The following is a 26,145-nucleotide window of genomic DNA, read 5'->3' as shown; positions in this document are numbered from 1 at the left end:
CCACTAACATTTCTTCTGGCAGCAACCTTAGCTTTCCCAGAAGATCTCCCACCCAGGGACTGGCCAGGCTCACACCTACTTAGCTTCATCTGTGTGCCTGTTGTAAATTGCAGAGTGATATAGCCTTAGGCACCATGTTAGCACTCCCAGCTCCAGTTCCAGAGGACAGCTACAGTATTACTCCAGCTCCAGGTTTTGGATCTGAGGTCTAATTCCCAAGCTGTAACATGGTCAAGTCTATTACTGACCCTGCAACTAAACAATATTTCAGTCAAACTGGAACAAATTATGCAGCATAGAACAAAAAATAAAAAAAAAACATATAGCTGTTTTATTGCACACAATAGTAGAAATAGAAGGATACATCTTTTTATGAAATATACATATCTAAATAAGCTACATATGATTTAAGACAAATCAATTTCCAAACCTTTCCAAGATATGAAATCCAATTAATAAATAGAAAGGATACAAAAAGAACATTTTAAATATGTTTTTCAGCTTAACAAAATAAGTTATAGTTGAAAACAAAATCAGTTGACATTCTAAATGTTATTAAATATAAATACAGTATAAGCAGACAGAAGTTCATCAATGGGTTTTAGTTATATACATTACTTGCAAAGTGGTAACTGAATGCAGTATTTAATTAATTAACACTTACGGTACATGGAATCAACACGTACAGTATATAACAGAGTAGATGGTTCTCAGCTGGCAAATCAAGTTAAATTTTTATATGTATTTTGTTAGATTTTGAGATTAAATTTCTGTAGTGTTTGTATGGTCTCTTGTATAAATTTCAAGCACTTTAAGCCATACAGAAGTTTTAAGTTAAAAGACTGTTGATAAGTCAACATTATGAGATAAATTATTCATCTGTTTCCAGTACAAATTAATATAGCCAGATTTGATTTCATGTATTGCAAATTATGGTGCATGTTTTATTGAATTATGTTGCAACTTAGTTTGGAAAAATAGAGAGAACAACACATTAATACAGATGTATACATTATTGCATTGCTTAACATTAAACCCAAAGCCATCCTTTTCTGAGGAATAATATTTGATTAGCATGAGGCATAGCAGACGAGCAGATCTGCAGATTTTCAACAGTTCTCATTAGATGTCTGGACATTTAAGTTATACAGTAGTTCTCATTCACAAAAAGTTCCTTCAAAACACTGTAGAAAAAGAACACATTAAGCAAAAGAAAAATCCTGAGGTTTTGTTGCATAATTGTTAAACAGTAGAATTTAATAATGCCTGTTTATTGTTTAAGACCCTTCTCCTCCCCATTCACATTACACAGTAAATCTGACATTTTTACTGAGTGAAATTAAATAAAACAATCTTTGTGAATTGAGATAGCTGCTCACAGTAAAAATAACCTTGCTATGGTATGCTTTGGGCCTGCCAGCACATATAAATTTATATTGCCAGTATATTTACTTTTTTATTTACATTTTTATAAAAATTTTCTTTTTTATGTTTACTCTAGACCAGTATTTTTTTCAAAGTCCATTAAATGGAGTAAAGCTGTGTAAAAACAGGAAAAGTGGTTCTGACTGTGCCATTCCAACACATAACTTGAGGATGGATGGGAGTCATTCATTTTTTGTACTGCATTCAAATGTGATACGGTATACTTTATCCTTTGTTGCCGCACATTAACATTTAGATATGGATTGAAAACAGGTTGGCTGTTGGATGAGGGGATGTATTCTTGCAAATAAAATGTACAAATAAAGTTCTGAGAATTGGTAAAATGAGGGGACGATTAATCCCCAATTAATGAATAAGTTTAATACATGATATTGTTTTTACCCTGTATTTCTGAATTGCAATAACTGTCCATCAGCAAGGAGTATCTAACCTAGGTCACTATAGCATGTATATTCATAACACAACAAAGTCGGTTTCATGTTTTACAGTAGCAATGACACAGGTTAGATTTCTCCCCAATATGTCAAAAATCTGATACTCAATGGTTTTCAATGGAAGTATGGAACAAGCTGTCCAGATGAACCAGATGCCCTGGCTTCTTCAAAACAAGTCGATTAGACCCATGGATAAATAATGAAAAACCAAATTAGCCAGATGGACATGAACTCTCCCGTCTTCTTTGTAACTGTTATTAAGTTCACAGCAGTTACTTTGAGTCTCTGAGTTCCAGAAGACAGAACACTTGCTTTGCCAGCAAAGGCTAATGCCAGCCAGAACATTACTTTGTTCTAGCACTGGCACAATCACTAACACAATCTCGCACTCTTTCACCACCCGTCATTGTTTTCAGCTTTGGTTAGGAATAAAAGTGAGGTATCTTCCAAGGTCATTTTTGCTACTTTTGTTGCTTTAATGGTACGTCATTGTTTCTGGCTTCTGGGGCACATTTGAGCTGCCTTCTGAATCTTCTGTAGTTGAACATGAAAGAGGACACAGAGGGTTACAAAAACTGCACAGCCGTAACTTAGTGAAAATTCTGGAAAAGCACTGGGTGAAGGCCTTCTGGACCGCTGAGGACGAGAAGTAGAAGATGATAGGATCCAAGCAGGCATTGAAGGTACTGAGCAGAAGAGCATCGACCCGCCACTCAGGGCTTTTCCCTTTCACGAACCCAACCACGTGAGAAACATTGTAGGGCCCGAAACACAGCATAAAAACCACCAGGGTTCCAAGAGCCAGCCCGATGGCTCTTAGCCTCCTTCTCCGACTGATATTGGGCAGGTTGGAGAGGATCCGGATGAAATTAATGTAGCAGAAAGTACAGATGAGAAAAGGGATGCAGAACAACACCAAGCATAATTCTAAGCGTACAGGCAGAAGGATTTTCAGTTGGTCTTCGGTGAAGTTTTCATAACACAAAAGCACGGACCTGTTCGAATCATAATTTTGTGGGGTTTTGGAATGGATTATATACACAATGCTGCAGTGAGCCGATGATACTACCCAGAAAAATACACTTGCGACAACGGCATAGATGGGTTTCCTGTTAACTTTGTACTTTATGGGGTAGGCCACACCCAGGTACCTCTCAACGCTGACTGCTGTCAGAACAAAAGTGCTGATGTAGATGGTGGAGTAGAATATGAATCCTGACAAAGGGCAGAGGAAATAAGGGAGCTTCCATTCCATATTATGGGTTGCCTCATACATCCGGAAGGGCAGGAAAATTAGGAAGATGAGGTCTGAGACAGTCAAGTTCAGCAGCAGGATATCAATTGGCGCGGGGTTCCTGCGAACTTTCAGGCTGAAAGTATATAAGGCAAGAATGTTGGAGGGCAGTCCTGTCAGGAAAGTGATGATGTAGACAGACAGGACAAAACTTTCATGAGCTCCTATTGACATCTTGTCAGCAGATGTTGTCGTTGCTCCCTTCCAACGTGGCTACTGAAAGACTGCAAAAAGGAAATAATAATAAAAACATTATTACAACATATTGGTACTGTCTGTAAGAAGAGAACGAGAAAAAAAGGACGGTACATTATTAACTAATAAGATTGATGATTTTAGCTGTTTTTATAAGGGAATCTGATGAGCTTTTGGATAAGAGAAAATGCAATTTTAAGGCATTCAGAGCACAGAGCTTATGGAATTGAACCTTAAATGTATCAGCTTATTTTCCTGTTGCAAACTGCTAGCCTAAAGTTAATTCTGCTTCATAACACGAGACATGTTTTTAAGCTCCCTCTAGTGTATTCCAGTTTAAAAGCAAGGATAGAGTTTTGCAGGGATAGAGTTCGATTTTTCTATTTAAGTAGTTGAATAGAAAACTGGAAAACAAATTTGCAAACCATCATGTATTTTCTATAGCATATAAAAACAAAGCTCTGCATAGATTCTTGGCAGACTGTAGCCAGTTGTTCTAACCAGGAAAACATAAAAGAATACAATATATTTAAATAAGGGATATTTAATCAGCGTAATATTGTAATATTACTTAATTTCCAGTTTTATAGAGGTATTCAAGTACATCAATTACATGCATTCATGTAATGTGCAATGACATGTTACCCAATATTTTTATGCAGCTGTCAGTGATTATACATCAGGTTTCTTCTGGCAGAAATATACTACTAAGAGCCATGACATTTTAATATGATATTCAGCATAAATACTGATACAAATATTGTACATAATACTCACATAAACACTGAGAGGTAGTAAAAAACAACAAATGGACTAATATACTGTATTTATTGTGCTTTAAAATCTCTCTCTTTGTCTATACTTTACATTATGTATTTAACAAGATTGAACTTCAGAAAATAGAAAAGAACGAGGAAATATGTATACCTAGTTTAACTTAAAAAAATACAGGATGTTTTGGAAAAACACACTCATGATATATTTTGTTCAAAAGAATTTTTAAATAAGCATATTTCATTATATATAATAATGCCTATTTTTAAAACTGTGTGTAGTAAAAAAAAATCAACATTTATCTAACAGAAAGCTGGCCTGGGATATACTGTCTAATTTTAAAAGGTGATGAACAAACTGTAATACAATTATGACTATTTAATTGTGTGTTTATTTGGAATAAATAATGATGTAAGCCAGGGACTCATCTTTCTTATGGTTGTATGTCCAGTTTTGTGTTTTCCTAGGTATTACTAACCATCATCATGATGTTAAATTTCTTTTTGTAAGTCTCTTTAATGTAGAAAAAATCATTTAATGAAGAAAAATAACGGCAATAAAACAACTAAATACTATACATACAAGTAACAAACAATAAAATGACTTAAAATCCCAAATTCAAAATTACTATGGATTTTCAGTTTTCCGGGTGCCAGCAGCATCACTGCCCTTTTAATCTTTTGGAAGAGCACTCCAGCATGCAAACCGCACAACTTCCAAATTATTATTGGACACACAACAAACCAGAATCCAAAGATCAAAGTCTGACTGGAGAAGCATATCCTTAGAGATGATCACAGAAGTAATCTGGCGCTAAACTGTTCAGATCCGTAAATGAATGGTAGGAGTAGAATTAGCAATATGACACTGAACTCCGCAGGGAGTCGACGCACAGATGCTAAGACTGGTGTTATATGTTCAGAAGGTTTACGATTAAAAGTGGATTTGATCTCTGCAATATTCTCTTCTCCTCCTTTGGGCTCTTTTATCTTTAGTTAGTTGAACACAGTTTGACAAAGCCTTGTTTTTGACCTTCAGGCAATCCAAAGTATCTTTTGAAAAAAAGCACAGGAGGAACTGCTTGAGTTTTCAGCAGGCGTGACGGTGCTGCCTTTATATATATTCACAGTAAGGATGTTGTAACTATTGTCCTGTAAATATTGACCTATAGATCTGAAATCTTTGTTTGCTAATTTTCATGTCCACCAGCTTCACTCATAATCTTCTGAAACCATTGTTGGCTTTGGACAGATTGCTGATCATTTCCTTATCATAGGTATATAACTGTAAGAATACAATACATCAAGTCATTGCAAAAGGTACATTATTCTCGTAAGGCAATTCACTCTTATTGGCTACATCTCTAGTTATTTTAATCTTTGCATTATTATTGATAGCAAGTGATATAAATGTTGTTAGTTGCATCTGTGAAAACTGGTCTTCATCCATTTTAATATTGAAAGTGCATTTAGAGGTATTGTGTTTCACACTAATTCTGATCAGCTTTGTTAAGAGTTACTGCTTTGACTTCTCTCTCTGTTCTTTAAATTGTAGTTTTCTTGTTACTGCTCTAATTAGCGCAGCTTCATACCTTTGGTAGCTGATAGCTTCTGGACTTGTTCTCAGTCGTGGAGATCTGTGTCTTGGGTGCCCATCAATCTCTTCTGGCTTTACTGACACACTGACTTAGCTGAAGTCTAACTTTGATTGTTGCTTCCTGCTGTTTTTCATTATCAGACTTGCATCTCTGTTTCCTGTGCTTTTTATACTAAGGTTTGTTTTTCTGATTACTCAGCTTTGTCTCTGGCTTTCTTAAATATAAGGTTTTTCTACTTTCTTTGTCACTCTCTCCTCTCAGTTACTGCTGTACAGTGTTCCATCAGTACTCGCTGTGACAATTCCAAACTGCTAGAATTTCTAATTAAGTAATTGTGATACTGGCTTTTTTAGTTTTCACTGGAATGTATAATGTAACACATTTATTATTAAGTAATACATAATCATATATCCTCCTTTTTATACATACTGTATGCTCTAGTTTCCCATGCAGGTATAAATCATTTTTTTAATTTAGAGATAATTCTTGTACTCATGTGTTGGTTTTTCATTTTAACTAGAAATTAATAATATACCTCATGTTTGATTCTGTGGCTCTGGTCATCTTAAAACCACCAAATAGAAAATATCATGCTCACGTCTGCTACAAATGAGATCCTATCTAGCAAAAGTCTCATTGTGATGCAAAGGCAAAACACTCACTTATTGAGCTTCCTATTGGTACAGTATATGTTGCGGTTTTCTTTCATATCTATTAGTACAGAAACTAAAATATCTTTACTTATCAGGCTTCTGATACACACAATCAAATGCAACATACTGTGCATAGTGTTAGTTTTGATCATTGTAGTGAGTGAAACGTTTCCCATACAGTATGTGCATCGATGGTGTTTTTAGCCCCTTGGTATGAATTGTATTTTTTTTAAATGTTTCTTCTTTATGAAGGTAAGAATAAAGAGCCATTTGTTACCCAGTCAAAATGCTGTTTTATTTCACACTTGAAATGCCACAGGAAGTTACATTGACGGATGTGGCAGGTCAACTCTAAACAGATCTGCCGAAGTGCTTCAATTGTATGATGTCAGCACATAGTGTTTTATAAGTCACTATTTTATAAGGCAAGCGTCTTTTCGATTTTTTTTAATAAGATATTGATTGATGGGACATCATCATTAACATTTTATGTTGTTTAAAAGCAATATTCTGTTAGGTAGATGTATCTATCCATTTTCAAACTGCTTTATCCAGTCATGGGAGAGCTGGAGTCTTTTCAACACAAGCAGTGGGTGCAAAGCAGGGTACACCCTGGACAGGACTCCAGTCCATTGCAAGACACTCTCAGTCACAGACATACAGTCCACTCACACCAGGGCCAATTGTCCCAGAATCCAATTAACCTACAGTACCAGTATGACTTTGGACTATGGGGGGAAGCCAGAGCCCCTGGGAGGAAATCCATACCAACATGGGGAGAGTATACAAACTCCACACAGATAGCACCCCAAGTCCCCAGCTCTGAGAGTTAGAAATGGTAGCCACTATGCTGCCTGGAGTGCTCGTCATTTTGTATTATTCTAATAATATAGAAATAATATAATTTAAGTCAGGAGAGAATTAAACTGAAAACAAAATTTAGAATATGTTCAATGCACAGTTACACACAAACATCTTCCTCTCTGAAAATATCAACTTTCCTTCAGGCTTTCTGTCAACATATAGTTTGTATATCCCTGTCTTGACTGTTGGCTATTTTCTGGTACTATCCATGCAAGGTGACAGCTAAAGCACTTGTTCATGAAGAGAGTAGCATTTTAGCACAATACTTGCAGTGCTTGGAATGTGAATTTCACACCAAGCTCTTTCTGAATGTGTGATCATCCATCCTCTTTTTATGATGTCATTTCACTACAAAGAGAGGTGGTCTCAGCTGAGCCATAGATTGCATTGAGTGGACAAGCGGATGAAGTGAATGGACACTCTAAACACAACCAAATGAAATTTCCAACTTAATAAAAGTAAAAAAAACATTGTCGTTTTAAATCTGCAGAACAAACATTCTCAATGGTCCAGATTTTCCTTATTTTAGCCTGGGTCATGTCACTTGACAACACTAGCTACTATTCTGCTGCTGGAACCTTGTATCAGAAATTGATAATGATAAAACAGTACAAGATTCTGGAAGAGTGTAATTGTGGAAAAGTACAAATCTCAATGCAATCCATAGTATGTAAAATGCTTGATATGGCATGCAGAAAGGCAGGCACAGTGATGAATGGGCTACTACAAAGCCTCTTACCAGAACCTTCATTTGTATTGGAGCCTAAAACTATTACTCTGCTCTTGAAAATGTATCCCCTTAATCATAGAAAAAGACAGCGACAGCAAAGTCACTACTGGTGTGCACCATGACAAAGAAGGACATTTGCAACCTATTTTGTATAAGGTAAAAGGACGTTTTAATCACCTTCTACTGAACATAAAGCTCAATGACAGATTCACAAGAATGGTTTTATGTTTGCAACATCAATACTATCAAACTATGTCTTGTTTAGCTTGTGCACGTTCAAATGCACCACAAGACACAATAATAGTGTTACTGATTTGTTCTTCTTGAACAGCAAGTAAAGTAAAAGCTAATTCAGTCAATTAAGAAGATAATTTAAAAGCGGACATGGGGAAAAACGAGCATTGAAAACATCCAATGGGATAGATTACTCGTTTTCTTTCGGTCCAGTTAAAAGTGTCTTACAGACGTCATAGTCTATTACTATCCTTTAAACATAGTGCATACAGTATACCTTATACAGTGTCTTTTTTGTGAAATGCAAACATGTCTTTATTTCTTTTGGATCCCATTCTCATCATGTGCCAGGTGTTTTGTGCTGTTTTACAATGACTTTTTGAGTAAATGTCTTCTAATTTTGTTTGCTCTTATCTCGGCAGTTTGGTTAGATCGTAATGAAGTTCAAAGAAGGGTGAAGGAATTGCTGAGGAAATGACAGCCTAGCTCTGAATTCCCCTCTACCCTATTGCGAGGAATTAACTAGGAAGCTGCAGCAAGGTTGAAGATGGGGTCAGTGCTATGAAAAGGGAAGTCCCTAATACCAGACTTAGATACAGTACATAGAGATGCGGAAGTGTGTGAGATTAGGATCTAATCTTCCTTCACTAAGAACTTCACTTAAAGTTTGAAAAGCGTAAAGGTGAAAGAAAGCCCTGGACATTTAAAATGAATTGGTTTAGGAAACAGTATTTGCCTGGAGCTGTGGCAAAATTAAATTTCTCCTGTCAGAAGAGGCGCAAGTTTCAACTAGAATGCCGGTGCTTTTGATTTTAACATCTGATCAATGAGTTTAAAGTACTAAATGAATACTGAAAAATGAAGGAAATGCATAAGCCCAGTGAAGATACAATTCTGAAAAAAAAAAAGTATTATCTGCACATTAAGACAAATCTATAAGGAATCTGTGCAGATAATCCTTTCTGGGTGTAAACCAGAAACATACTGTAATTATAATACTCCCTTACTTTTTGGATCCATAAGGGATTCTGAAGAGAATGCTAAGGAAAAGACTATGAAAAGCCTATTAGAATGATTTACATTAATCTCAGAAATGGAAGGTATGGGTTCTGATTTCGCTGATATAATAATGATACACCTTATTTGCATTTAAGTACTTTTATGGACTCTGATCCTGGTCTGCAATAAATGAGCCTGTGGCTGCGTCTCAAAAATGTAATAGTAAACCTGTGTTCAGGTCTAAGATTGTGTGTACAGTATATAACATTTTACCTCTGACTAAATATCAATGGAAGCTGTCTACTACTTTGGCATTTTTAATTCTGAAAGGTATCTGCAGTTACTATTCATCTCTCCAAGTAGTTTTTGCAGTTTGTTCTTCAGAATCAGATCAATATGGAGTTTGTTCCCAGATGTTTTCTCTTCTCTAGCTGTTTTTTTTGATGTGTGAAATGGTGATCATGATTACCCCTGGGGTTACAACAAATTTAAAAAGCTGGAAACACATTACTTCATGGTTATGATTGTTTTCCTTCGTTTCAGAAAACAGAAAATCAAATCTGTATGGCCTACACTTTGGGTTATATCTCATGTCCTGATGCTTTTATTCATCATTAGTGCGAAGAATGTGTTTGGTACACAGGTCAGGTCAGAGGCAAAACTATCACATGTTTTGAGGCACAAAAACCCCAGTTCTTCACTGTCAAAATTTAGAATATTTCTCAATCTTACCTTTTCTGCACTACAAGCTTTTCTTTTTATTCCTCTGGATCTTACTCTGTGACATATATTCTGTTTACTTTGTGTGGTATGCTGAACTCACTTGAGTTTGTTTCAAACAATCAAGCTTTTTACTTTATGACACTTTATGAAAATATTAGTTTCATTACTGGCAACAAATACCAAGTAACCACTGTGAAACCACAGACAAGTTATTTTCTTTATAAAGTCAACAAAGCTTTTGTTATTTGTTTGTTTGACATTATTGTATTTAATAGCATGAATGCTGCTATGACTACAACAATAACACATTTTTAAATGCATGGAGTTACAGCATGGCTTGCCTGCTAAATGTAAGAGCTAAAATATGAACCTGCTTAAAATACCACCCCCCCAATCTCTTGGCCTTTCTCTGTGAGGAGTATAGCTTGAACAGAACAAAGTACAGTATATGTTCTACAATCCTACTCTTTCAGTAGTGTCACTTTCCGATGAGGTTGTGGTTAAAGTTATCCTATTGTTTAATTCCAATACTTATTCCCCAAATTTTCAGTAAAAATGAGAATTGGATTTCCTGCCAGGGGAGGTGATGAAAGGTTGTTTCTGACTGTTCAATACCATATTATTCCCTTCCACTGATAGTTAATTCATTTGATTGGAGTGCTCCCTAATTTCTGTATACTGTGCATGCATGGATACTGTGGAACTATGAACCTTTACCTACATGTACAGATAAAACACTGGGGATTTGCAAAAAGTAGAGTAAATAATCTAAAACTGTAAAATTTAAAACTACAATCCAAAATATAAGGCCTAGAATATACAGCAACTATTTATTTCTGTAGTAAACAACATTGTTAGAGAAAGAGCATGGCAGTGATCGTGTGTCCACCTGTAAAAACTCTAGTCAGATTACAAAATGCACAAGGACTATACAATGTAATGAAGAAAACAAAGCAATACTTTTGAAATGCTAAAAAACAACTACATTGCTTTTGATGTCTAATCCTTAAGTAAACAGTAACTGTTGAGAATTCCAAGAACAGAGAATTACATCTGGTGGTTTTATGAACTGAACCTATGCACCTTCTTTGAGTGCAGCAATAAAGTCAAATATTTCCAGGCTTGATATCCTGTCAACGAGCAGTATGGGTGTTGGCCCTGTGCTGTCTTAGTTTTCTTCAAAATTTTTCTTCCCAGGGTATCATCCCCCATCTTTCAGAGGACGAGAACTGAGCACCACCAACATATTACTCATCTGCTGTCTCCCTACATCTTTTTTCAGATGAATTCACAGATAGAGCCATATTAAATTCACTGCAATCTTCTCTTGAAGATTTTACCACCAGTGCACCAGCTGTTATTGTGTATATTTCCTTGGTAAAGTCAACCCAACTTATCATATCTTTCAATCTGGCAAGCAAAGTGTTGGTACAGCAGGAGACATTCATACAGCCTCCTTTGATCACAGAACCTTGTAAGGTTATGTTTTGGTACAGACCATGTGCTCATAGTCATAGTTGGCTATAGTTGAAAAGTACTTTCTTTTCATTTCCTTACATTTATCTACTGCAACTCCCACATTAACAGAAAACAAGTGCTTCCGTTTTTTTTTGCAATGCCTGCAAGACGCAGAGGTTAAGCTCACACAATTCTCTCTGAAACCAGTTTCTCTGCCATAATTTGTAGGTCAATTTTCAGATCTCTTATGTTGCTAAAAAGTTTTTTATGGGGCATTGCTGCTTTCAGTGTTCGGTTAATTATGGCCCAGTCTGTAATTACCTAGATTTTATTTAGAAGTACACTTAGCATCCAATAAATATTTCACTCCATTTACACATGCTAACTCCAGCTCTCAGTCTGAGCTGTTCACAGACTGCAAATTATCACCTGACAAGATGTTACCTGGTAAGACACAGTCTGCCAACGATACGCCACATTCTGTATGTCCACATTACCAGGATTAATGGGAGGACCCAAGAGTGATGGTCTGATTGCTAGAGATGTCCACTTGCAATGATTCATGGTAAATACATGGTACTATGTTGATCAAGTGCTGGGAAGTTCACCTGCTGCAATTTCTGGGAGCTCATCCTGAAGTGGACATTCCACCAGGACAACACACAGCTACAGCTCTCTGAACCACAGCTCAGATATGTTAATATGAGAGTCATACTGTGGGTGCCCCATTGAAAATTTGTAGGAAGAACTGGAGCATGTTCAATCAAGGGCAATGAGACTAGCAAATAGGCATGAGCTTGTCCAGGCTCAGTGAGAGAAAATTGATAGAATCCACCAAGACAGCATCTGCAACATGGTGCAAATAACCATAAATTCCACTAAACTGTGACTTTCACAATAGGCCTTCTGTTGATTGGTAGTGTTGTTGACAAGCATAATACATTTACCTGTATCATTTCTGTTCAATAAAATGTTAGTGCTACAAAAAACAATTATACCAGTTTCCTGTTATGATTCAGAAATACGTGTAGTTCTGTATTTCTTTTGCTGCATTATTAGTGGCTTGAAACAGCTTTGGTCGAAGTTCTTTGGACAGTTTAATAACATTGAGGAAAGCTTATTTATAATTTAATTGATACATTCTTAAATGATACCTCCTAGTTTATAATTGGTAAAAATATGCATGCTTTTGCAGAGTTTTACATCATGTAAAATGCTTACTCAAGTTCCTATGTTGCATGTGGTCACTGTTTCAAAATTGCAGTTACAGGAGCTGCTATTTATATTTTATGTTGCTGTTATCTTTTATGTTGCGGTGCAAACAAACATGTACTCTATTGCAGGAGGAAGAAAATGGCATCTTACATTGAGATCCTTGGATCCAGTAACTACTAGCAAAACAAATAGCTCATTTTCGCATTTCCGAAAAAAAACTCATTTCAGAAACAATCTACAGTGGCTGTAGTTGAAACAGTTGTAGCAAGTACCATCATGCATCATACTGTATTTCGCATTCGTCTATCCACTGCAAGAAAACTCATCCATTAAAATACGAATCCTGTCCTCCACCTTTCAACTTGTTTTCATCCTGTGCGGCACCTTACTCAAACAGATGAGGCTGTAATTCCTCTCTCTGCTTACTTTTGATGTTATTCAGCTAGGGAATTTTGAAGTGTTATCTTCGAAAGATCAATAGCGGGAAATTGTGGCTCTGTGTGTCCCACATCACTTCTTTGACTCCTGCGACTGGTTATTGATGAATCGCAGTGTGTGAAGAAGAAGGGAGGAGTCCTTGTTTACCAAACCTTTCACAACAAACCTCAGCTGCCAATGTCTTTTTGATAGCCAGAGGTTATGGGTTTACAATGGGGTAAATCACTTTGTAAATGTGAAAGTTCATTGTAAAAGCATTCTTGTTAAAAATACATTTTTCCAACTGAGGTACTACAATCTCACATTTTTCTGTTAGAACAGAGAAGTGCCAATATGAATATTTATCTTATTTCTTCCTATTTACCCTTTTGATTGACTTTTACAGTATAGCCTTGAACCTATTGTAGGAACTTTCAGGTTTCTTATCTGAAAAGGCTTTTCAGCTGCAGGTTTTCCCGTTATGTCACCTTCCCATCTCCTTACTGTTTTCCTGACTGATGTGGATGTGGAATTGAAACATGGAGCCATCTGTTGATTAGGAAATGATGGTACTACCAGTCTTCTCTTTTTGACATTTCTCTCAGTCTGTCACTTTGTGTTTGCTTAACTACCTTATTTCCAGTATCTCTTGATTAAGCCGCTTTGTATGAACCAGGGGCTCTACTTGAAATTTCCCTGCCAGGTGCACAACAGCTATATTTTATCTTCTTCCTTAAGCCCTCTTCACTGAGGACACAGCACAAAAAGCAAATATGAGCAGCGATAAAGAAAATTAACCTGTACTTTTGCTCAGTATGCTTCAACTTGAATGCAAGGCAGTGGGTAATGACAGATCAGTTCTGATGTAACACTGTGGCCATGCAAAAAATAATTTCTTTGCGTGACAAAATAAAAATAAAATATGTAAAAAAATAGGTAATTGTTAGTATTACTTGCATATTATTAGAGTTGATATAAACTTACAGTATATTACTGACATATCTGTTGAACTACACACAGGCTCCGACAGACAACATTCTATGCTATTTGTCTTTGTTTAGAATGTACTTTCTTAAGGATCTACTGTAGCACCTTCCTATTTGCCAGATTGTGATAGTCATGTTTGATGCAAATAAGCCTTCAGACCTTCGACAGCTCATGTAGTGTACACACCTTATCTTTTTATGCCTCTATATGAAAGATTTAGACAACCAGTTTCTGGTCTGTTCCAAAATTTTACATTTTGTTTGCCTAAATTAATCCAGGTGAAGCTGTTGTCAGCCCTCTGACTGAAGTAGAAATATACAGTACTTTTTCTTACAAGTGGTAATGATTTGATGAGAATTACTGCAATACAATCCATGTTAAATCCACCCTGTGTTTTACTCTAGTCTTGGGCCTGGAGTAACCCTTTGTCTTCTGGTTTTCATTAAACCAGAAGCTGTTAATCAATATTGTGGTTATCGAATCCCTAAATTGACCCAGCGGATCTTTTACTGTTTTCTGCATTCAGGGCTTAGTGTCACAAATCTCCATCTTCACATGCCATTGTCATGATATGTACAGTGCAGAACTCCGTTTTATGACTGTTACACCTGTGCAGCTTTGATAAATGATAAACACTGACACAGACGAGGAATGAAATGTTCAAACAATCTCACAATAATCGGTCAGAACGCAGCAACGATCTTAAGTGAGACAACAACTAAAACTAAGAACCTAGCTAGGCTAATTTCTAAATGCTTAATTTCTTAAATACTCATTCTAGTATTTAGGAACTTAAACTATTTTAGAAATGCAAAAAAACAGTTGAGCTCAGAGAGCTTAAAGACCCAAACTAACAAAGTTTAGTTGGCAAAAAGAAAGCAGAAGTCAGAGGGGTACTCTATCCAGAATTGGAAAACACTGTGCTGTCATTACATTCAATCAAAAAAGTAATTGGTTTGGAAACTTTTTGTCAGTTATTAGTTAATGTACACGACAGATGAAAACCTAGATAAACTGGATCATTGATGTATCGGAGAGAAAAATGCCATTACGTTTGTTGTCACCTCCGAAATAACCTCTACTCAAATAGTCATACTGAAACATAATTCAGTCATATTTAAAGATTATCAAGTCATTGTGAAACATCATCTCATTTTTTTTGGGAAACATCTCAATAGCCAGTCATTTTATCAGAATATTCAACCGTCTACATATTCAGAGATTGTCCAATTTTATTTTATTTTAAATTGAATATTACTTACAGCACTGTTTCTTACACAGTAGGAAGTTCACAGGTGTGCTTATCAGTATAGCTCAAGGAAAGCCAAGAAAAATTCACCTACTTTATTTAGTAGTTATATTTCTGTACATAACATAATTGTCAAGAAAAATGAGAAGAATATAATTAACACAAACACTGATGCACTCATGCACACAGTATTTAGTAAAACACCTGGACCTTGATTTTTAAAAGAGTATTTAATTCTATCATAAGCACATACTGTATGTATATAAACAGGACATAGATAAAAAAAAACATTGCGTTTAGGTTAAGCCTAGTCTTATACGCTCCAAGAAAGTCAGTGCAATTCAGTTATTGTTTTCAGAGCAATAGTTCTACTTCCACAAAAACAAATCAGTCAGAATTTAGTTCCTCCCATTAGAATAAACAGCCCCACAAAAGGTGTGACTTTTACTCACCTCTGAAGAATATGTTGTGCTGTTTTACAAAAATCATGGTCAGATATGTATTAGGCACTTCCGAAGCCTAGCTGTATGAAGGAAAAATGGAAGCAGGATTGCTCATCCAGCAATCTAAATAATCAGCCAGATAATGGAAAATTAATAAGGCATGCTTATATCCACCATGCTCTGCATTGCTCTTTACACAAGGTTTCTTGGCAACTCTGCAATGATAAATAGTCCTTATATGGACAGCGTACATAAACTGCTCATTCCAATTCCACTTTACGGCATGTCAGTCACCAGAATAAGGCAGGACCAACAGTGCACTGAATGGGGGAATTCGTTCATTTCAAGTTCTCTTCATTACAAGTAAAGTCAGAAAACAGAAATAAAAGCCGACAGCACAAGACACTCCCTCCCACGTTCACCTTAGAAATCGGGAATCTGTTCCGCAAAAGCTCGACATACCTTAATTTGAATAATGTTTTTTCTCCTGTAGGCATTTCTAAAATTTCTTATCAAGAGTTTTAAGGTCACTGATAAGAGTATGCAAAGACCTTCTTGCTCAAATGTATCTGAAAACTACTTTCTATTAGTTTGTGTTATAGACTTTTATGTTTTAGAAGTTTTAAGCCTATTCATTGGTACCTCCTTAGTGTGGCATGGAAGCAGCTGGGCCTGATGACACGTTTTACTTAAAGGACACTATTATACTGTATCGCTGCATGGAAAATATACTGCTTTTATATAACTGAAGAACTTAAAATGTACTTTTGATACATGTAATACAGTAAGTGAGCTTTTTCGGCTAACACTTTTTTCCAATATGACTTGCAGGGGTTACAGTTCCTTGCTTTCTAACATACTGTATACTGGACCATATGTTTTGGTACTCATTTCTATGGTGGGGTTTGCTGGAGCAATCTAGGCTAGCTACTGAGTTCAAGGGTACAATGGCAACTCATAAAGTAACTAAGTACCCACAGCTCTCCAGGCAAAAGGTTGATGCTAACCACTGATTCACTCTGACCCCTATGTTTTAATTTCCTTACACTTAACGGAGAGATCAACAAAGCTATTTCAGAGCTGGATGGCACAAATTTACACATTTTAATGTTTAAAATGCCAAAACCTCTGGATCCCAGATCAATCTTTTTATAGATGAGCAAATTATAATCATCGAAAAGATTGAGGAAAAAGAAACATTTTTGCACGACAAGCTGTTTTTTTTTTCAAAGCAGTTAAATGGTTTACAGACCATTAATGAGACAGGTTCTGTAACTGCTCATATTATTTTATACAGCACATGTCAGGCTATAGGCTGTCAAACTAATTTGTTTCTGAGCTGCTTATTCTCCAGCAATGGAAGATATTGCCAGTCCATTCAGTACCTTTCTGTAACAGGGCATTATCCCTTTCTACTTAAAGCATTAGCCTTTTCTAATTAAAACAATCAGCCATCATTAATTTAGTACAATCATCTCTCAAGCAAATAATGCTAAACATAAAAAAATAGCAGCAACATCACAGTACTGTCATTCTTATTTGTATTTTTTTCTCTTACCAAGGATCTAAACATATTTTGTTGGTATTGAAGCAGTATCAGTTTTTGCTGTGTGCTGCATTTGGAGATTGAAAATAAAATCTAACATAGCATGTTCTATTTTTACCACATTGAATCATGCCTTTGACCACTGAGTTCACAATGAGTACCTGCTGTGAAAATATAATTCAGTAGTCTAGGTTTTTTCCATGACTAAATTTAGATCGTGCAAGATGATACTGCATGTATATACAGTGCCTTGCAAAAGTATGAAGATCCTTGCATAGTTGTCACATTTTGTTGCTTTAAAGCTAAATCTAGTCCACATATTCAAAGCAAAAATAGAATTGATAACACACATTCAAAGCAAAAAACAAATAGAAGTAACGAAATAATATGAAAGAAATATTGAAAAGAAATGATTGCATAAGTATTCAATCCCTTTGCATTAGCAACCTAAATTAATATAGGTCCACAATATTACCTTTACACAATGAGTTCAGTGGCCTCTGTCTGGGTATAATAACATCTGTTTGCCATAATAGAGGCTCCCACAATTTCAGAATAAATACACCTAGAGTATCACTATAAAATCCCCCTGTTGAGAATTCCAAGTACAGATTCAACCATGATGACCAAGGAGCTTCCAATATAGCTCAGGGATAAAGTTGTATAAAGGCAAAGTTCAGAAGAAAAGGGAATATAAAGGTAGCAAAATACCATTTGCAGACCCTAAGCTTTGACACAAATTGACCACTGAGCAGAATATTTTTAAGCGCAAGGTATACGGGAGTGGCTTAAAAAAATGAGTGACCCAGCCAAAAGTCCTGACTTTTGTGAAATCATCTGGAGAATATATTGAACTGCTGTCCATAAGCAATAAAACAACAAGCAAAAGCTGTTGTGAAGAGGTGTTTCTGAGGATGAATATTAATCTTCATATTTTCAATTGGCTACCTATGCGAAGCTTATAGAACAATGTTTTTTTTTATGAATACAAAAACTATTTTATGCCCGGCAATATTCCAGTGCTAGAGTAGTAAACAAGTAATCCTAAAACACCGAAGCCTACATTCTAACAGAAATACAGTAACGCTGACAATAAAAGAGCACATTCTTTCTCTGCACAATGCGTATAACAGAAACTCTTCTAAAGAAGATCGAAAATGTATTTTCTGAAGAGTATATTGAAACATGAGATTATAGAATGACTGGAACACATTGGTGCTATTTATTAGTGGGGATAGACCCAAACCAACTATATACAGTACTCACCAAAAAGTCTACACTACATCATATCTATCGGGCTGTCTCATAGGACTGCTCCTCTCCCTAATACTGTAATTAAGGGCCCCCAACTGCTACTATCTTGAATTTCCCTACTTGAGATTAAGATCTTGTTCATCTGTTTGCAAATGAATGGATTTTGGGATGCATTTTTGGCCTATTAATTTGAAAATATTTTAATTATTACTACATACTGTATGTAGTGGTTTAGTTATTTAATTTGGTCCTTTCGGTTTGGAAGGTTTGACATGACTTATTCATTTTTCTCAGATTGGTGATGTGCTGTTATGTGCAGCCAATACCAAGACATTCAACTGTTTCCAAAAAAAAATGACTTTTAAGCTCTCCATTCTGCCAATACTTTATTACAGAAGAAAGAAGAAACAAGGTATCTGTAGTGTTTTCCAGCTTGAAACAATCATATTTATCCGTGCAAATTAATTTTGAAAACACTCAGTGTTTATTTTGGAAAACTGTACATATCATAGCTCAGTTGCAAAGAAAGCAGAATATCAAAGAAGTCTACAATCTAAGAAACGGCGACACTAAACTGGCTTAGACTAAAGCCACATTGAAGGACATTCTCTTTGTTTCAGTATGTTATGAGATTTTTGGCTAATCAGGAGCAGCACAAATCTTTACTGAATGTATGGAAAAATACTGGACAATATCAACTATGTCTTTTCCATGATGTCGTTCACTGTGGCAAGCAGAAATCTGTGTTCTGCTTGAAGCATTTTACTAGTTTTACTTATCTAATGTACTTATCCAAGGAGAAAGAAAGCTATGACCTGTAAAAGTTAACATTGAGAGAGCGGGTGATTGTTGAGGAGGATCTGGGATATGAATAGAGATGGCCTTTTTAATTTATGGCAACACAATTCATCACAAAGAGCACAAAAAAGACTGGTACAATACCATGATCCGTCAGTCAACATATAGGGACAAAGGCTCTTTCCCAATGTGGTGACAAAATGACAAAATTATGACTAATGTATGTATCCCAAATATTTATAATGGTCTCCTTCTCCATTAACCTCTCCACATGCTTTCTGTTCTGTGCATTTTACTTAGAGGTGTATATGTTAATAAAAAAACATAAATAACAACAATAAAAAAAGCTTAAAGCAGATATTTTCTTCTTCAACTGTTTCAACTGCTGTTTTTCATTTGGGAGACTGTCAGCAGCTGTCTCAAAATAAATTTTACTATGCAATGTACAGTAGCTACTATATTAGAGTAGCCATGCTGATAACATATAAATAGTGATTGATTGATGACTCATTGTAGAACACTTGCTTGTTGGAAATATTCTGTCATGACAAGACCTTTGTGCCTCTATTTGTCATTCAATCTCAAGAGGCCTTTTACTCACATTGTGCAGAACTGTAGTTTCCCTACAACACGAGAGACCTTTTCTAATCATAATGTTGATAGAGAGTTTTAAGTTTTATTTCAACATTTTTTCTTCACTAGTCCTTTTCTTAAAAACAGAATGAAAAGAAACTTTTTAAAAAAATACAGTTACAGACTGATTAAAATGTAGTCCATTTGCATGAAGTAGATACTGTACTTGTCAGTTACCCCCAATACTGCTAATGATGGTTTTATGAACCAGTAGAGCCATCATGATATACTGTAGTAACAGGATGATTTGCATGTACGATTATTATAATTAATGCTCATTGGCTTTCTCAATACTGGGACCTGTCCTTAAATATGATAGATTCATTACTGGGAAGTAAGCCTGCCTAATAACTGTTAAATTCTGCTTTATAATACCATGATGAATATATAATAAATATTTTACCATTAGCATTAGCAAAAGTAGATCTTATATTTTTGACGTAAAATAATGACATTTTTGTCTTTTCAGACTTTCAAAACATAAACCTGTAATACAAGCACAAATTAAACTAAATTGTGGCCCACCACCCCTGAATGTAACGATTTGCAGCAGTTCTTGTTGCACAGTCCTCTAGAGGAAAGGGGAGTCAAAGTTTTATTTTGATTCAGGGTTATTTTTACTCTCCCGAGGAAGCAATTGAAGTATAGAATGGGTTCACCTGTTTTTCAGATGCTGCATTTCAGGTACAAATGAACCTGAAAAGCCAGACACGGAAATGAGAGCAGAATTAATCAAACACAATAACCACTGTTTTTGTTCCCTAGACATTCACAAATGTTCTACATTCTGAATAGAAATATTCTGATTAAGCATCCTGAATGTTGCTCTTACATGGGAGTGCAGGGTTATGTTCATCTGTTTATCTGCACTTACTATACAACATCCTGAACTTCGGTCTATAGTACATGCAATAAATGAGCTAACATTACAGAAACATTTCACAATGTAGAGGGTGGAAGAGTAGTTTTGTCCCTGGGTCACTGGGTTTAGAAGCCCCTGCTTAACATAGCATTTGGGATCATCCTAGTTTTGGCGTTAAATTTGTCCAAAACAGAAATGTAAAAAAAAAAATTATCCTGTTTCCATACACCTCTATTACTCTGTAAATGTTGCCCCTAGAAGTATGTTGAAGATTTAGGATCCCACTTACTGTACATTTCAGTGTTATATGAATGCTAAATTATTTAAGCGCCACACATACAGTATACAGTATGGTCAAAATAAATATTCTGATGAGAAAGCTGTAATTAAAGTACTTTTATGAACATCTCATTTGCTGTGTGAAGGGCTGTAGGGGTAAAATCCAAAGAGGGACGCTGCTGTTGTGCTCTTGAGCAATCTAGATTGCTCCAGCAAACACAGGTGTACAGTATAAGCAGGTTTTTACGGTGTACAGTATATAAACAAGGATTATAAAAATGTCCAAGCCTTGATATCAGATAGATCAATATGAAACACATTAAATCAACAATCCTCTTCAACAGCTGCTGAAGGCGAGACTGGATAGTTCCCTTAGTGACTGGGATCATTTTTCACAAACCCTGTGCAAGTGTGCTTGTGTTTCAGTGATGGCAGCTCCTTTGGAGAATCTGGAGCACACCAGATGCATTCATTGGATCCAAAAGCCCTTCTCTGATGTGAACTGAATCTTTTTGTTAGGGGTAGAGAAGACTTCGAGGGAATCCGATTCAAGTATTTAAAATATTAGAAGGCAAAGACAAAGTCAATCCTATGGGCTTCTTCAGAGTCAAGTGCAAACCTGACCCTGGAGGCACGAAGGAGAAGTCATTTGAACCGAGAACAGGAGACAGAGGTTTGTGGGAGCCTGTAACAAACGATCCAGCCAAATGCCATTGCTCCTTTTAAAAAACAGCTGACAGACATCCTGGGATCAATTAGCTACTGTGACACTGTAGTAGAGAAAAGAATTTCACCTCATCTGCTAGACACCACCAGTAGGCCCCCCAGACAAGAAAACCAGCTCTCTCACTCTTCCCTGATAGCCGCACGAATATCTCTCGTCATTAACACTTGCTCCTTAAATTGAGAGGAGTGTATTAAAGTCTTCATGCAGCTCCTCTAGTGTTCGTGCCAGAACCCCACCACAAGTTCACAACACTCACCCTGAAACCTTCTAAAATGTCTACTGCAGAGTGCCTTCACACTGGCTCTCTATCTCTGCCCAAGATATTAGAATTAAAGCCAGTGAAAAGCGTCTACAAAAATAGAGTCTGTTTTGTAAACAGAGTCTACAAAACCGTGTTGCCTGCAAAATAAGACAGTTCTTCCTGGCCTGCCCTTGGTTTTGGGGAAGAGCGTATTTGACCCTATGACAACACTGGCTTCTCTATGGTGTTCATATTAGTGCTGTACCATGATGACTTCCCTAGGGGGAAATCTCTTGTACTGTAAATATTTAAAGAACAGCTGGGGCTCAGTGTGTGGGCTCCTGGATTATGCATTTTGGTCAGGAACCACTGGTGTGGTCATCAGGCTCCAGAGAAATTGGACACACTCAAATGGAATTCAAGTGTATTTGAAGTTGCAGAACACTCACAGTAAATACCGCTACACTTGAGTTCAACTGATTGCTGATGCTGCCTGAGAATAAAATTGACAAAAATAAACAAATAAGCATGAGCACCAATCTTGTATTTTTTTCATTCTTTACACTTCACATTTATTTTACATCTGTTATTAACATGAACTAAGAACATGCAGCTCCTACCACTGATCAAAATAATGACTTCAGTAATTTGACTGCATATTAGGGCAATACTGAGCATTACTTTTCAGCATTTAATAAGAGATTCCGGTTAAATAATGGCATATGAAAATAAGTAGTTTAAAGATGCAGATTAGATCCTTAATTTTGAAAAACTACTGCCGATGACGTATACTGTAATTAACAATGAATATAAAAAAATCTATCACTCAGTTTACAGGACTCATTAATAACTGTAAGTCCCTCAGCAATCTATAAAAATCATTTCTCCCTTAAGTTTTTTTTTTTTCTGGAGTCTATTGGCCAACCTACTTGAGATGTGACCAAGGATCTAATTTCAATATTTTTCTGTATGTATAGAATTAGAGTGAAAACAGTTTAGCGTAAATGCACAGAGTTTTAATTTTAAACAGATCATAAATCCTTTAATAATACTGTACGTCTTTCTGTCATGTGCATAATGGCAAAACAAAGGTGAATAGATACGGATTATATTAAACATGTTATGTGATTTCTTTTGGTAACAGGTTGATATATTTAAATATACACCATAAAATGACAAAATGTACTGTACATCATATCTTTATGCCGGTGTATTTATTGCCTTTTCTCCACTTTCAAGACTATGTGATGCTGTTTTTTTTTGCATTAGCACTAAGACCATATCATTGTAACCTGTATTTTTAGGTCTCTTATTTTATAAATGTCTTGTTGTAGCAAGAACAGAAAACCATACAATCTTCACAAATGAAAGGCACCACGTGAGAAACTCTAGAAATATTTAAAATCTGCATGCAGCCGATCACATACAGTATGTTTGTGCAAAAAGCTGCTGCTTTTATTGGTCTTATACATACATACAGTATATATACTGTTTAATAATGTTAAAGTAACATTGTGATTTCTTACTTTTCATAATATTTCTAATATTAAAATCCAAATATTAAGAAAGAGTAGCTTAAATAAAAGGTTTTCGAGGTTTTCTAACAGAGTAATTGCAATGGAGATATATCAGATATAGGACAGATTTATTATTCCTAAGGTTTGTGTATTGTATTTGGCAGGACTTGCCTCATCAAGCCTGATAGAAAAGCAATGTAGTGGAGACACAATAGATAACAATGACAAAGCAGACAGCAGGGTTACATATTTACTAATTATTCCCCTCTTCAAATATTAATTTAAGCAGGGGTGAAGCTTTTTAAATATTAGTTACTTGGCCATGCAAGATTTCTTGCTTTTATTTTTCCCTAAATCTACCTGTCTGTGTAGGCTTTGGTTTTTCAGAACCCATCACTAATTACAGGCAAAGTGTTTTGTGGTAACCTTGTATCAGACACTTTTTCATGTCTTTTAAAGATTCTGACTAATGAGCAGGGATGAGGTTGATTTGCTAGAACTGGATTAAGAAAGGTCTTTATAACATAATATGTTTTACCCCACTGGTTTTCTAATGAGGTAAACCACCATCACTGTTTAATCACGGCAAACTTTGTTGATAGCCAGGCAAACATTTGTAGATGCAGTCAACCTTTTCTGAGCATTTTATAGGCAAATATCTGTTGTGGGGCTGCTCATACTGTACAGTGTGTACTGTATATTAATTTCTCAAGTTTTAAAAGCAATCAGAGAATAAAGTTAATCCAGCACATTAACTGCAGCACTATTCCACATTTAGTCTCTTTAAAATTTTAGATAATCAGGAAATACTTCCTATTACATTATATTAGCCCTAATATCAAACACATAGACTGCACTTCACAAGATGTTTAAATGGTATCTTAACTTTTGAGTTTTCTTCTGTTTGTCTCTGTGTGTTTACACAGGAACACCCTGAATTTGCCAGTCACTGCTATGAATTCACCATCAGCTGTGTTACAAAAAATAAAAATGGACGTTTGCTTTCTATATTGTTAAAGCAAATTCAATTTTAAAAGTAAAAATAATGCAAAAATGTTTCAGGTCTCTTGTCTCTTAACTTCTGCTTGATTAAGTGAATGATTGTCTTAAAAGATATTCTGATATTTTTACAAAAAACACACATGGGCCAGACACAAAAAATACATTTGTATAAAATCAGCATAGAAACCAGCTACCAGTATAGAAATAACAGCAGACATTTTTCCTAATGTTAAAATAAAAGCACTGAAAATTATTTTATAGGACATTTCTATTCATTAAATACATTTAAGAATTGTGCACATGTACAGTAAACTGTCTTTGTCCCATTAAACTCTGTTCTAAGTCAATCCTTTCCAAACATTCATATTAGCTAATAAACAACTAAAAATGAATGTGAGGAAGGCATACTATTTTTAATGACACCTTACTTACTATTGAAGTGTACATGGTAAAATTCTTTAACACACCCATAACATTCTTAATATCATCTCTCACAAGGAAGCACTAGGCAGAAACCTAATTCTATAATTTGACTTGGAAATACTGCTGATACCTGATGTAATCCTGAAAAATCTTCTGCTGGATCCTCCTGTGTTTTGCACTGGCCTTCTGAGTCACGAAGTACAGAAATGTGCATAATAAATAACAGAGGTTTACAAATAACAAAGCTGGACTGTGCAATATATCTCTACCACGTGGTTTTACAGAAAAGGGAAGGTAAAGACGAATCATTTTACAGCTGTTTTGTTTTTTTAAGCTGTGATATTGCAGGAGTTGCAGCATAGTATTAGGCATAGGACAAGCTCCCTGCCACATTGGTCTTGTGGGAAAGGACTTCTGTTCTGTCACAGTTCACCGTAACCACAAATTCACAATACAGACATGTCAAATGTCAGCTATAGTACCTGTGCCTTTGTGGGACTACATGTGAAAAAGGTTTTAAATAACTAAATGCTTCTCCTGCTTTAATGCAAGGTTGCTTTTGCAACTTTGTCTTAGCAAACTGTCTTGCATGGGAAACTGAAGACCTAATTGCATTTACATTTGGCACTTGACTGATAAAACTGTGATGTAAAGGGGCTCTTTGTGCTCAAAGAAGTACACACAGAGACACAAAGGTTACTTTTTGTTTGACTGTTTCAGTCTGGTGATTGTTGTGCAACTTAAATTCACCTGTAAGACATAGCTCTTCTTTTGTCTGTTGCAAAATTAATTTCCCACAGCTTGTAGGCGTAATAAACGAGCAAATGCAACTTTAGCTTAATAGGGTTGGTTAACTTAGTTATAAAATACAAATCTGAGTAATCCTGTGATTTCTAATGGCCTTTGATTTCTAAGAAATTTCTAGAAAATATCTCAGGAGTCTAATTACTTTGAAGAAAAGGCAACAATTATTGTTAGGGGGTATACTGATACTGTATTATTATATGATAAGTGATAAGAATGATAAGTGTTAGATTAATATATAGCCATCACCTCCCATAGCCATCAGCCACAGAAGCTATTCCATGATATTTTTATCTTGAGTGAATACTTTTGTAATTGGGAGTCCATAGTCACATGTGATTGACATA

At 35.8% G+C, this 26,145-nt stretch overlaps 1 protein-coding gene across 2 annotated transcripts; it reads right to left on the bottom strand.

The window, feature by feature from the left end:
- Nucleotides 1–318: 318 nt before the first annotated feature.
- Nucleotides 319–25,204, bottom strand: LOC148815083 (free fatty acid receptor 2-like). Of its 2 annotated transcripts, none has more exons than XM_088905570.1 (2): nt 25,125–25,204; nt 319–3,398 (listed from the first exon to the last, which is right to left on the bottom strand). In XM_088905570.1, exon 2 carries the CDS (start codon nt 3,346–3,348, stop codon nt 2,356–2,358), a length of 993 nt encoding a protein of 330 aa, XP_088761696.1. In that variant the 5' UTR covers nt 3,349–3,398; nt 25,125–25,204; the 3' UTR covers nt 319–2,355. The 2 variants fall into 2 exon arrangements, with proteins under 2 accessions (XP_088761696.1, XP_088761697.1); XM_088905571.1 differs by lacking the exon at nt 25,125–25,204 and adding an exon at nt 5,735–5,809.
- Nucleotides 25,205–26,145: the final 941 nt, after the last annotated feature.

The sequence above is a fragment of the Atractosteus spatula genome, chromosome 25 (genome assembly GCF_055471065.1).
Source record: "Atractosteus spatula isolate fAtrSpa1 chromosome 25, fAtrSpa1.hap1, whole genome shotgun sequence".
NCBI lineage: Eukaryota > Metazoa > Chordata > Actinopteri > Semionotiformes > Lepisosteidae > Atractosteus > Atractosteus spatula.
The sequence above is the reverse complement of the archived record's forward strand: the minus strand, read 5'-3'. Positions and strand labels throughout refer to the sequence as shown.

Excerpts from the sequence above, each read along its gene's own strand:
- LOC148815083 (XM_088905570.1), bottom strand. The coding sequence starts at position 3,348 with ATGTCAATAGGAGCTCATGAAAGTTTTGTCCTGTCTGTCTACATCATC.